The 13,271-nt window shown below is 40.5% G+C and overlaps 1 protein-coding gene across 3 annotated transcripts in view; it reads right to left on the reverse strand.

Moving 5' to 3' along the window:
• Positions 1 to 479: 479 nt before the first annotated feature.
• Positions 480 to 13,271, reverse strand: part of PSD (pleckstrin and Sec7 domain containing) — a 700,060-nt gene continuing 687,268 nt past the window's right edge. For all 3 annotated transcript variants that reach the window (XM_075348899.1, XM_075348896.1, XM_075348897.1), the window contains one exon: positions 480 to 6,885. In XM_075348899.1, coding sequence (XP_075205014.1) covers positions 6,640 to 6,885 — 246 coding nt within the window. In that variant the 3' untranslated portion in view covers positions 480 to 6,639. The remainder of the gene's footprint in view (positions 6,886 to 13,271) is intronic.

Genomic DNA, 13,271 nt, shown 5'->3' on the forward strand with positions numbered 1-13,271 from the left:
ACGATGAGCAGCTCACCTGCCTCCCGCGGCCGCTGCCGGCTCTATGTGGAAGGAAGGAGGTGGGCGGGATGTTTACATCCTGCTCATCTCCGCCCCTCCGCTTCTATTGGCCGGCGGCCGTGTGACGTTGCTGTGATGCCGAACGTCCCTCCCACTCCAGGAAGTGGACGTTCGCCGCCCACAGCGTGGTTGCATGAGAGGTAAGTATGTGTGACGGGGGTTACCGACTTTGTGCGCCACGGGCAGCGATTTGCCCGTGACGCAAAAAGGACGGGGGCGGGTACGATTGATTGTGAAATCGCACAATCGGTCGTACCATGTAAAGCAGCCTTTAGTATTACCGGCCACAGGAGATTTTTGTGATAAGCGCCGGTCTCCTCTGAGTGTTATGCTTAACTTTCCAGGTATATAGAAGACAGGTTGGCACTCACCAGTCTGCTTAAAATCCTTGCCTTTATTTCATCTGTACATATGAATCAGTGGGGAGGAGGATGCGGGGTGGCTGATGGACCCTTCGAAGCACGAGTACCCTCACGAAACGGCCGCCATCGTCTATCGGCCAACCCGCATCCCCCTCCCCACTGATTTGTATGTACAGATAAAATAAAGGCAAAGATTTTAAGCAGACTGGTGAGTGCCAACCTGTCTTCTATATAACTGAAGTTTGGATATGTACCTCTTGTTTGGTTTGAGCATCTCCACGGCTTTGCCCCTGTACTATATTCCGGTTGATGTCTGTGTAAAAGATTGCAGTAGTAGGTCTCTGGTGCTGGGCTTTCTTTACAAATAGATTATGCTTAACTTTCACTGCCATCATCTGTACTCCAAATAAGTACACTCTAATATCAATGCAGATGAAGGCTTGTAAATAGACTGAGAAAAAGAATGGGTTTGGAAGCCACTTACATCTAATTTATTATGGGTTTTATATTAATTACTGGAAAAAAAAGTTTACAAAGTTTCATAACTTTCCATAATAGATAAAATTATAAGAAAATAAAGTTACTCTAATAGTTTCTCCAAATTAATGTATCCTCTTGGTATTTATTACTCTGTATCTTTGTTTCCTATTCTTGTCTCAGGATTTATCTGTCCGAGACCAAACATGGCTGGATGAAGCTGGAGGAGAGTATTATTTTTCCTTGTTTCATATTTAGTGTGGAAATAATACGACAAATCTTGAATAGAAAAACAGTCACTCGCACTCTCTGGGATCTGTTGATATTAAGATCCCAAATAATTGAATATAAACAAACTGTCCATTTAATTTAGGGAAATTATTGCTGTTGCAGAGAAGGGAATCCTACAATGGAGAGATCTCGCCTGCTCCATAAAATATTAATCATAGTATACAGTTTACTATAAGTTAGAGTATCTATAAAGTAGGCATGATACATTACGTTATGATACATGGGCGTTCCACCCACTTTACTAGAATTTCGATATAAATGGTCAAACTAACAAATCACATAGCGTAATGTGCAGATAAGAATGAATTACCGATTCTTCTACTATTCATGAGTGTAATCTGCCGTATCCTTCAAATACTTATTCTATTATAAACATCTTAATGTTTCAGAGCGGAGTACGCCATTTGGAATAATAGGCGGTGATATCACAATGTCTCACATGTGGGTTTAAGTGTATTAAATTATCCTTCAAATGACAGTATCAGCTACTTGGGGTTATAAGAGCGCTGTAGAAAAGAGATGGCATTCAGCTATGTGAGTCATTGTCTAATAAAGTCTTCTCTATTTTGCACTATATCTGTGTTTTGCAACAGCTGGAGAGGCACAGGTTGGAGAACTACAGATCCCAGCATATTCATCTCCCAGGGAAATTACTCTGGCTCTTCTCAGGTGAGGGACAAAATGAATTCACAGTCTAGATCTCACTTGCTAGATATATACAGTGTGTCCACCCATATCCTGTCCATCGCCATTAACTTGAGAACGGCGGCAGCTATAAGCATAGAAGTGGTGTCTAGGTATAGTAGAGTAGCCATGCGCTATGCAATGAAACCACCTATAGCGCCACCTGGTGGAAAACATGCATGGTCTGAGAGCCTCTGTATGTAGAACATTTTGGGTCACAGCATACAATTAAAAAAGTAAGAAGTACATTTGCAAATATGTGGCCATATTACATATTTCATACTCCATAAGCCATGACTAATGGAAATCTAATGGCCCTCTTATGGTAAATACAACTATTTGGCTGTACAAATGTGACATCTAGTCTCGTCAAATATTATATGATCATTTTCACCCTAACATAGGTATAGATGTAGAAATCAAAAACATGATATTTGCAGCACTTACGGTATATAAATGGACATAATAAAATGTGTATCAGGACTGGGCGGAAATGAAGTCATTGTTATCTGAAATCCAAATAATTGAATAAAAATACACTGTCAAGTAATCTCAAACTAGGAAACATTGCAATCATTATTATATTATTTATATAAATGAGTTTTCTGTTGTATTCTGTGACTCCTACACTTACATTTTACTAGCCATGAAATCCATTTTAGAAGCGGATCCCTAATAATTATCAAACTTGCACCCATTGGAGCCAAACATCAAACTGTCAAAAAAAAAAAATTGTGTCGCCCTAAGTAGGAAATAATTAAAGACTAAAGGCCCCGTTACATGCTACGATTTATCTAACGATATGTCGTCGGGGTCATGGTTTCCGTGATGCACTTCCGTCATCGTTAGCAACGTTGTTGCGTGTGACACCTACGAGTGATTGCAAATAGGTTGAAAATCGTTAATCGTTGACATGTCGTTTAGTTTAAAAATGTTGTTCGTCGTTTGGAACGCAGCAGACATATTGCTACGTTTGACACCCTGCCAACGACGAACAACATCCACACGACTGCCTCGGTCAAACAATACATCGCTGAACGATGTTGCGTCGTTTGTGAGATGTTGTACGTATGACCGCTACTAAACGACTTATGTTGAATCTCAGCAAATCGTAACTACGATCTTGGCGTGTCACATCGCTACTGAGATCGTCAGATAAATCGTAGCGTGTAACGGGGCCTTTAGATTAATAGTCCATGTTATATGTAACTGTGGCAGCTCCTAATGAATGGGTGCTAATTATTAGAGTAAAAAACTAAGGATTAGTTAACACTACCATGCTCGGGTGCTCGTTACTCGTAACGAGCAGTTGATGCTTGGAGAAGGGCGACTTGAGTATGTGACTATAATGGAAGTCAGTGGAAAACTCCAGCATATTTCCGGAAGAGCTCCTGAAAAAATGCTCAAGTTACCCATTGAATTCCATTATACTCCGTACTGGCGTCGCACCCTTGTGAGTATCAACTGCTCATTATGAGTACCAAGCACCCAAGGATGGCAGCGCTCGCTCATCAATACTAACGATGGCTTGCCTCAAGTTCTTCCATTTCAGTAAATTTCTGCTGTTAATGAGCAGCTTGCTGCTCACAAGACTGAATTATTTACTTTGATGTCTACATAAGAGAAATTCTCTCCAGAAGATTAAATGTTGTTCACTTCGTGAACGCAATATTATTTCCCAGTAATTGCATTTTGTTGAATAACGTACAGTACTATTTCAAGGGCACAAGATGGAAAAATACCTGAAAACCTAAATAAAAAACCCAAATAATATACGGATATTGGAAAACCAAGGATGTCAACCAAATAGTAGAATTTTAAATGTATACATTTTGTGTAAATGGGTGAGGCTTTTATGAGTATCTTTCATTATATAATGAGCTTCAATGCTGTCAACTGAGAAGTCTTGTGTAGCCATCTTATTGCAAGCATAACCATCTTAGAAGTGCTGGTCCTTCTTACAAGCATCTTCTATTCTTACAATTGCAAAAAGCCAGTGACTAGTTAATTAAGATTAAATTGTGTGTGACTACATAGTGGCTTCTATATATTGATCTATATGTTGACCTCAGAGTCGTAAATGCTTTACAACTGTACATATTTTATATGTGGCTCAGTGATTAGCACTCTTGATTTGCAGTGCTGGAGTTGATATACTCTCCATGTGGGTTTCCTCCTAGACTCCAAAGACATATTGATAAGGAGTTTAGATTGTGCGTTCCGATGTGGAGAGTGGTGATGTCTATAAAGCTGTGTGGCGTATGAAGGCGCTATAGAAGCAAAGCATGATAATATAATATGCAGTGATATAAGAAGGATTCAATTTTGTGTGTTTTGGAATATATTGTATGTAAGATGTAGTCTGGTAGATTAATATTGGGTATAAAACACCGAGTAATAGAAGGCCAAAGAGCAAACAAAACCACAAAACAGCCAACGGTTGAAAAATCAACAAACAAACAGAGATCTAGGTAAATAGTGATGTTGCCTAATGAATGTGGTTTGCTGCAAAGTGAACAATTCTGGTCATGACATCTTAGCCCTCTAGAGCTTCTTAAAAACTTGTTTCAAAATAAACAGTCGAGTACTGCTGCTTTGTAATTTACCAAGAATTTTGGGCAGTATATTATGGCTTAAAAGCTTGGCATTCAATTTAATTTTCTCCTACCGTCCTAAATTGTCCCAAATTCCTACCGATACAACTACATTCCTTATATTCACTCGAAAAAAACCCAATGGCAAAACCGAATACTGCTGGAATTCTTCAGGTGCATCCAACTTTGACTGTCCAGGTCCAATGACACATGCAGAGAATGTTGCATCTTTGTTGCCTTTTTACATTAAGTGTAAACTTCCCTTTAGAGTATTATATAAATTTTGACATTCAATTTTTTTTTTCTTTTAGCATGAAACGAAACGATTCCCAAACCTCAAAAGGAGCATTAATACTACAAAATATCAGCATGACAATCAAATTCAGTAAAGTAGTAAAAGTGCAAAAATATGTCACAAAGGGGAGGAGTCCGGTAAAGAATTGGCACCATCCTAAAACGAAGAAGTCAATTTGCCAAACACCTAATAGAGTCTAAGTTCCGCTTTGTGAGCCGTGTCACTTCGCTATCTCCTCTCCTTAGCTTGAGTAGGTGAAACATATACAAAACGAATAGAAATTCTGTACATTGCCCTTTTGTGTTTAGACTCGGAGGCTTTCATCTCTGTTGTCGCCGTAAAATAAAAAAGGATTTCATCAACAAAGTTCATGTGCTGTACGTGTTTCCATGAAGAAGTTCGCTCAGATATGCTGGGAAACACTATCAGTATCATTTAGGTTTGGTTTTTGGTAGACTCCCGCTAATAAAATTTAAAAATATGGTCCCGCTGGATCTGAATGGCTTAAATAGAAAAGAAAAAGTATAACATCTGGACATAGAGAAATACATACTGGAAAACCTTCAATCACATGCTCTTCTCTCCCCTTGCACAATATTGAAGGATGCGAAGAGAAGGGGTTAATCCGTGCTGCCATGTAAAAAAGGACATTGAAGCAGTGATCCTGGCTTGTGACTTAATAGTCGTATTTTGGGGAAATGGTAAAAAAGGCCATATTAGGATGTTTCACCAGGAGACATTTCTTTTCAGAGATATTTAATATATTTGTTGATATGCCATTAATATTAAAGGAGTATATTTGTCTATGGCCTCAAAATGGGGTTGTTTCGAAACTACCTGATAATATAGGGCATCAGACAAAAATTCTGTGTACCTCTGCTATATAGTAGGTACGATTCTGAATGACCCTCCCTTTTTTGGCAGGTCTGATTATGATATCCTTGTTATTACGTAGGGAGGATAAAGCCTTTCTTCCAGATGGTGACAGGTTGCTGGTGGTTGTGGTATTTAAAGTTTTAAAATCGTTAAGTACCATATCACAAAAGGTCATAATGTGGTGGCTCTTACTATCTATGGGATCAAATTTTGATTTATCTTTAACATCTGTATGAGAAAAGGATTTCTGCTTGTCAGTGTTGGTAATGAAGCGTCTCTGCAGGGTCAGTTTCCTTATAAAGGACTGAAAATCGAGATAAAGATTAAAATAATTTGTGTTAAAGAAAGGACAAGAGGAGAGACCCCTCCCTATTTAGTATAGAAAGTTCGTCATTAGTGAGGACGTACCCTTAGAGATTGAAAACGTATGTGGTAGATCGGTCTATGGTATTGACCTTTATCCTTTTTTGTTGGTGCTTGATTTCTGCTCTCTTTCCTCTGTATAATGTTTTCATTTTATGGCCTTCGGAGTTAGGTAGTTCGTTATCAGATTTGTCTTGATAGGATTGGCTAACGGTAAAAAAGGCACATCCTCCTCCGCATCCTTCAGTCTTCTATCCACGTGGGGCTGCTGCAGCCGGTATATGCGTTTACAGTGGTTGTGTCTCACAACCACACCAGGTCAGCACCTTATTACCAGCCAATTTAATCCGGTTACTCAGATAAAACGCTCTTGTCTTTCCAGTTCTTAAATACTTGCACAATACATGTGAGATGTCTTGGGCAGTGCTTGTAGTGATTGTGCAGATTGTCATCCTTTCTAGGAATCACACCACTGTCTCTTAAAGCCCTTCAAGGTCAAAGCATGTACTGGCAAAAAGTATTAAATCATGCAACACTTATTGGTACCAGCTTGAAATCCAACATACCACGTATATAGGAAAGAGGGGCCTTCATTTTGTTTTCATTCATCAGCCAAGATTTTTCCCTAGCAGACAGTTCAAGATTTTTGCCTGTTGCTATTGTGGGTCGTTCTGCAGCTTCCTCTCGAAGACCCGTGGCATTTTGCTTTGGTGGATGTAACAGGAGGGTCCAGATTTAGAGAAGGGCTGGAGCGGGACTTTTTAAGTCCATCTTCATCATTTTCTGCAGAGTCAAATAAGCTGTTTTCAAAGGCTTCCAAATCTTCCGTGCCGGCTTTCAGTTTGGCTCTTAATAGCATGGCATAAGTGCCATACCGGGATTTCTGTCAAAAGAAAATAACCAAAGTTTATATGTATAATTATGTTTACATGCTATAGAGAAACTAAACCAAACAAAAACGGAACATTTCAAAAGAACGAGAAAGCATGGTGTGAACCTAGCCTTATATTACAATTACAAAAAGTGTCTCCCTTTTAGGTTGACTTAGCCTAAAATGTCATTTGAGAACAGATTGTTACAAAATCAATACCCAGCTTACAGCCATATGTCTCTACGAAAGCTGATGGATAGGAAACTGTTTGAATTTGAATGTGTTTTTGAATAAATTCACTACGTTGTCAAGAAGTAGGGGATAAATACATGAGATATATCAAGATAGGGCAGGAAAATTTCCAGAAACCAATGTAATAAAAAAAAAATCAGTAATATAGTATATTAAAATTGCAATAAAGAACAGTAAAAGACATAGTTACAAAATACAATTATATATATATCAGAGAGAAAGGTGAGGCCAAAAAAAATGGGGGGGGGGGTTTCTCTGAAACCACAGATTAAGTACAATGAGGGCGATAATGTATCAATAGATGTAATTTGGGAAATTAAAGCCGCACTGGCAAGGAGCTCAGAGTGGTCACCAACAGACCCTCAAGTCTGTGAAAATGGAGGACTGATCCTACCGACAATGTATTAAATTCACCACCATAAAAATGTAAATTAGTCAGGAAGGGAGAAATTATGTAAATTGGCCATATAGCTAAACTATTAATCCCCCAAGAACACATTGCCGAGGGTACTGTGGTAATTACTATCCCAACAAAATCATAGTAAAAGATATGAGTTACCCATAATAACACTGAGTCAGAGATCCAGCCCCGTGCATCCCTGACGCACGTTTCGCAGTAGCTTTGTCGAAGGGAGGAGAGTTTTGTACTTGCCTTTCTCTTTATATAATTGTATTTTGTAACTATGTCCTTTACTGTTCTTTAATGCAATTATAATATACTATATTATTGAATAAAGAATATTTTTTTATTACATTAGTTACTGGCAATTTTCCTGCCCTATCTTCTGATATATATGTTATTATTACATTACCCAGTTATTGGGATTATGATCCCGCATTATTTCCATGCGATGAAAGAAAATTTGAAGCTGACAAATAGATGAGAGTAGCATAGGATTGGTTTACACCGGAATGGCTTTCAAGCTGTTACCATAGAGAGACATGGGTCAGCAGAGGAGCTGTGTACACAAAATAGTATAGAATTTTACCTTGTATATGCTGCCAAGTTGATCTAAATGTGAGAATCATGATTTACTGAATGCAAATTAGAATAAACAGACTTTTAAAGTCAGGTTTCTGACTGTTTCACATAAAAACCTTGAATGCATGTCTGTTAAAGCTCCACTCCAGCATTTTGGTTTTTTTTTCCCCCAGCGCAAGCATGGTGCTTGAAACTCAACTCCCCTGTCTCCAGCCCAAAGCGGGCTTTACACGCTATGACATCGCTAATGCGAAGTCGTTGGGGGTCACGGAATTTGTGACGCACATCCGGCCGCATTAGCGATGCCGTTGCATGTGACACCTATGAGCGATTTTACATCGTCGCAAAAACATGCAAAATCGATCATCGGTGACATGGGGGTCCATTCTCGAATATCGTTGGAGCTGCAGGTACGAAGTAGTTCGTCGCTGCTGCGGCAGCACACATCGCTCCGTGTGACGCCGCAGGAAGGAGGAACCTCTCCTTACCTGCCGCCGGCCCCAATGCGGAAGGAAGGAGGTGGGCGGGATGTTACGTCCCGCTCATCTCCGCCCCTCCACTTCTATTGGGCGGCCGCTCAGTGATGTCGCTGTGATGCCGCACGGACCGCCCCCTTAGAAAGGAGGCGGTTCGCCGGTCACAGCAACGTCGCAGGGAAGGTAAGTTTGTGTGACGGGTCCGGCCGATGCTGTGCGACACGGGCAGCGATTTGCCCGTGTCGCACAACTGATGGGGGTAGGTACGCACGCTAGCGATATCGGTACCGATATCGCAGCGTGTAAAGTGGCCTTTACTCTCACCCACCAGTGTTTTCACCTTTTTTTGGCGGCACTCTGGTCCCGTGGTGCCATTTTGTGATCGCAATTTCTGTTTTAAATGTTAAATTCCTTGCATGCTCCCCTGGGAAATTTAAGTCTCCTCATACTGACATGCCAGACCACAAGGAGAAAACTTACCCCTTATATCTCCGATCCACCTGTGCTTGTTAGCCACACATGTCTGCTGATCAGATCAGTAGACATGTGCGCGGAATACTGTGGGCTCGCCACCAGAGCCCGCGGTAACCGGAGAGAGGCAACCAAGCATGTACCAGTACGTCCTTGCTCGTTAAGGGGTTAAATGTCTAATGGAGTTGACTGGGTCAGATAGCAAAATTAATATATCATCGGCAAATAATGTGGATTTGTATTGCCTAAGATTTAAGTAAACACCTTTAATTGTATCATTCATTCTAATATATTCAGCCAAAGGTTCAATAAATAAAGCAAATAGAGAGGTTGACAACGGACAACCCTGTCTAGTGCCATTGGATATGAGGAACTTATTTGACAGGAAGCTATTTGTGTAGATTTTCGCAGATGGTGAAGTATATAGAGCAAGTATTGAATTATAGATTAAACCTTCAAACCCAATTTTTTTTAATGCGGCAAAGAGATAACCCCAATGGACTATGTCAAATGCTTTTTCTGCGTCAAGAGCCAATAACAGAGATGGTAGACGATTTTTCTCAACATGTGATAATAGATTTAATATTTTTTTAGTTGCATCAGCTGTATGTCTGTCTGAGATAAAAACAACTTGGTCGAGGTGGATTAGGTTCGGAAGAAATTGTTGGATTCTTGAGGCAATCATTTTATAGAAGATTTTTGTGTCCTTATTTAAGAGCGAAATCGCTCTATAATTCTAGACATCTTGTGGATTGCCCTTTCCTTTATGGATTACCGTTATTGTTGCTTCCAACATTTCAGATGGACGAGCGCTATCCTTAGGTATCTGATTAAACAATTTTGTTAAGCATTGTGTGAAATAATGGTATATATTTTATTATATTTGTTTAAAAAAATAAATAGGGTGTTTTTTTAATAAAGGATTTTTCTGTGTTTGTGTTTACTTCTTTTTAACTTACACAATTGGTAATGAGGGGTCTAATGGACCCCTCCCCATTACTAACCTCAGGCCTGACAGCTGTTATTTTTGGACAAATCACAACTGTCATTAACCCCTTATATTACTCCGATTGCTACCGCACCAGGGAAATCGGGATGAGTTGGATAAGCACCAGCATTGGCACATCTAATTGATGTGCCACATCTTGGCTAGCTGTGGGCTGCTATTTTTAGGCTTGGTAGGGCCACTAACCATAGGCCTCACCAGCCTGAGAATACCAGCCCCCAGCTATCTGCTTTACCTTGGTTGGGTATCAAAATTGGGGGGACCGCACGCCGGTTTTTAAAATAATTTATTGAACTAATTTTTAAAAAAGCCTCATAGGGTCCCTCAAATTTGATACACAGCCAAGATAACGTACACAGCTGGGGGATGCAGACTCTAGCTGTGTATGTTATCTTGGCTGTGTATCCAAATTTGGGAGACCCTATGAGGCTTTTTTTAAATTATTTGAATAAATAATGTTAAAAACCGGCATGCGGTCCCCCCCCCAATTTTGATAGCTGGGGGCTACAGCCTCCAGCTGTCTGCTTTATTTGGGCTGGATATTAAAATATGGGGGACCTTGCGCTATTTTCTCCAATTATATATTTATTTTTACACTTCTCTTCAGGGACCCAGGCAGCTCATGTGAGGGCAACCAATCACAGACGGCGGCAGTCTGAGTGCAACCAATCACAGACGCTGTCAGAGAGGGTGGGGGGAAGCAGTGAATAATCATATGCTTTATTGAGCTGCATTAGAAACCTGTGTCAGCCATGCAGACACTTGGTGTAACAGTAACACAGACTTCCCTGAGAAGTCCGTGTTTGGGGTCTAGGTGTCTGGTATGGACCCCGAACCTTACAGTTCAGTTCCCCCATCACTATTAACGATGAGTAAGAGGTACTAAGTGTCCTAAATTGCTGTCAGCAGAGCTGTCACTAACTCTTTTAGAAGCCGCTGCACTGACAGACCTTACCACACTAAATAGTAGTGTAGCGATGCTTTGCACAAATACTCAGAACAGCGCAGAGCAATCAATTCAGTCAGGGAGAGTGCTCACGCTCAAGGAGTCCCTGCACTATATCAAGGCGTCTGATAGCTTTGTGTCAGACTCAGTGCGGCAGCGCACGGCTCAGCAGGGGAGAGCGCAACACAATATTAGGTGAGAAAAACGCACTGCAGATAGTAATTGCCAATGAATAAGAGTTATAATATATTCTGAAGCGCTGTCAGACGTGCTGCTACCAGTGATTTATAATTAGTGATGAGCTTCACAGTGCGTCCGGTCTGCTTCTGCCTGAGAGTCCCTGCTCTAGGAGTTCAGCAATGCGAAATGCTCACTGTCAGGGCGATATGGAATCACAGATGATTTGAGCAGAGAATATGAACCAATATATGACAGCCCAGGTAAAATGTACGTGATAGATCAGGAATTACACACTAATATCAAACTTATTAGTATGTGACTTCTTCTCAGCATGGTCCCAACAATAGATAAGCTGCACTGTCAAATTCACTCATGACAAGGAGAAATGCAAGCACTGTACATTCTTACTCACATTTTCCAGCAAGGAAGCAGGAAAGAAAGAATTTTAGAGAGAAATTGAGCTCTTCTTTGTAGCCAGTGGTGTCGGCAATAGGCTTCAGTGCGACCTTCAATAAGCTGCAATATGAGTTCCCGCACAGCTGAGTAGGAGTTAAGCCGCACTACTGCGGATATCAGAGAAGTAGTATGCAAATCAAAGAGATGCAGGCAAATTGAAGGCTATAACCCAAAATTAGATGATCCACTAGGCTTCACATATGTAGTAAGCCTATAGATATAAATCTCACCAACCAATCGCTGGTGTGGACCCGTAGAAACGTCTTGTAGACACGAAACTGCCGTCATCCGACGTGCTTTGTGTGCCTCCTTTCCCCTACTGCCTTCCCATGTGACCCGACGAGGGAATAAAGGATTTTTGACACAGTTATTCTGGTGAGTGCCTTTCGTTCTATCAAGTTTGCTACAGGATGGACATTTTTGCTTTGAAATGAGCATCACGGATAACTCTATCATGACAGCCAGGAAGCAATTAAGCTGATGGATAATGCGTAACAGAGACTATTGAACTCTCTTGTTTATGAAAAGCGGTGTGTATGGATTGTTCTAGTGTGACTAGTGCCCAGCTTTCCTTCTATGGTTATCAATTAATTGTGCTGGAAATTCTTTCACTGCGCAGATTCTGCTTCTGAGAAACCACTAGGAGCTGGGAGATCCACTGGATAGTTGGTCAAACTTAAAAATCCTTATTAATCCTTTAAGGGACTTGAATAAAGATGAAAGCCAAGGACTATAAAAAGTACAATGAGTAGTCCTTTTAAAAGGAAGCACATAAACAAGCCGGAATAGAGTTCATGCGCTCAACAGAGCAGGAAATCCCATGACTCAGACCGGAGCTCAACTTCAGAAATAAAAAGCTTCAGAACTCCAACAGTCCAATAGTTATTGATCCCAAAGTTTCCCAGAATGTGCCTTGATGGTTCAAATGCTTGATTGGAAACTCCAATCTCAGTTGCTTCAGAGTTCCAGTTGCAGGAGCTCAGGCACACACGTCTTATATGCTTTGAGCCTAGTTCATGCCCCCGAAATTGTAACGTCTGACTGGCCAGAGGTCAGAACTTGCGTCACAAGCTCTCAATACAAGTCTACAAGGGCCAGATAGAGGTTTTCATAGACTTATATTGAGTTGTGACCTTCGGCGCAATCCAAGAAACACTGGAGTGGTCGACAGGTCACACACTGGAGAAGACCAATTGGAGAAGTCCAGATAACAGATGAAGATGCCAGAGGGTGAGAAGAAGTCTAAGGGCAGGGGGCTTAAATTTAAAGTACCACTCCAGGGGTAAAATAAAAAAAACACTGGCATGGTGCTTTAGGTTGTCATCAGCTCCAAACTCTCTCATTTCCATTCTTTTTATAACTGGACATTAAAACCCTGATTAAATGCTGAATGCAGTGTAATTCCAGTGGATTTCTTATATACTGTATCAGTAAATGATAATCACCATTTTTCTTTATTTTTTTTTTAAGGTAGTTCTTTATCTGTTTTGAATCGTGACCCATTAATTTCATTCACCTTTAGTCAAGGTTTTCTGTCCAAATGATATAAGGAAAGGGGTACCATCTGTCATGAAGTGCACACCTAAGTATCAGCGGGTTAATAGAGGTTTATTTTTAAAAAATGTAAAT

This window comes from Anomaloglossus baeobatrachus, chromosome 5 (genome assembly GCF_048569485.1).
Source record: "Anomaloglossus baeobatrachus isolate aAnoBae1 chromosome 5, aAnoBae1.hap1, whole genome shotgun sequence".
NCBI lineage: Eukaryota > Metazoa > Chordata > Amphibia > Anura > Aromobatidae > Anomaloglossus > Anomaloglossus baeobatrachus.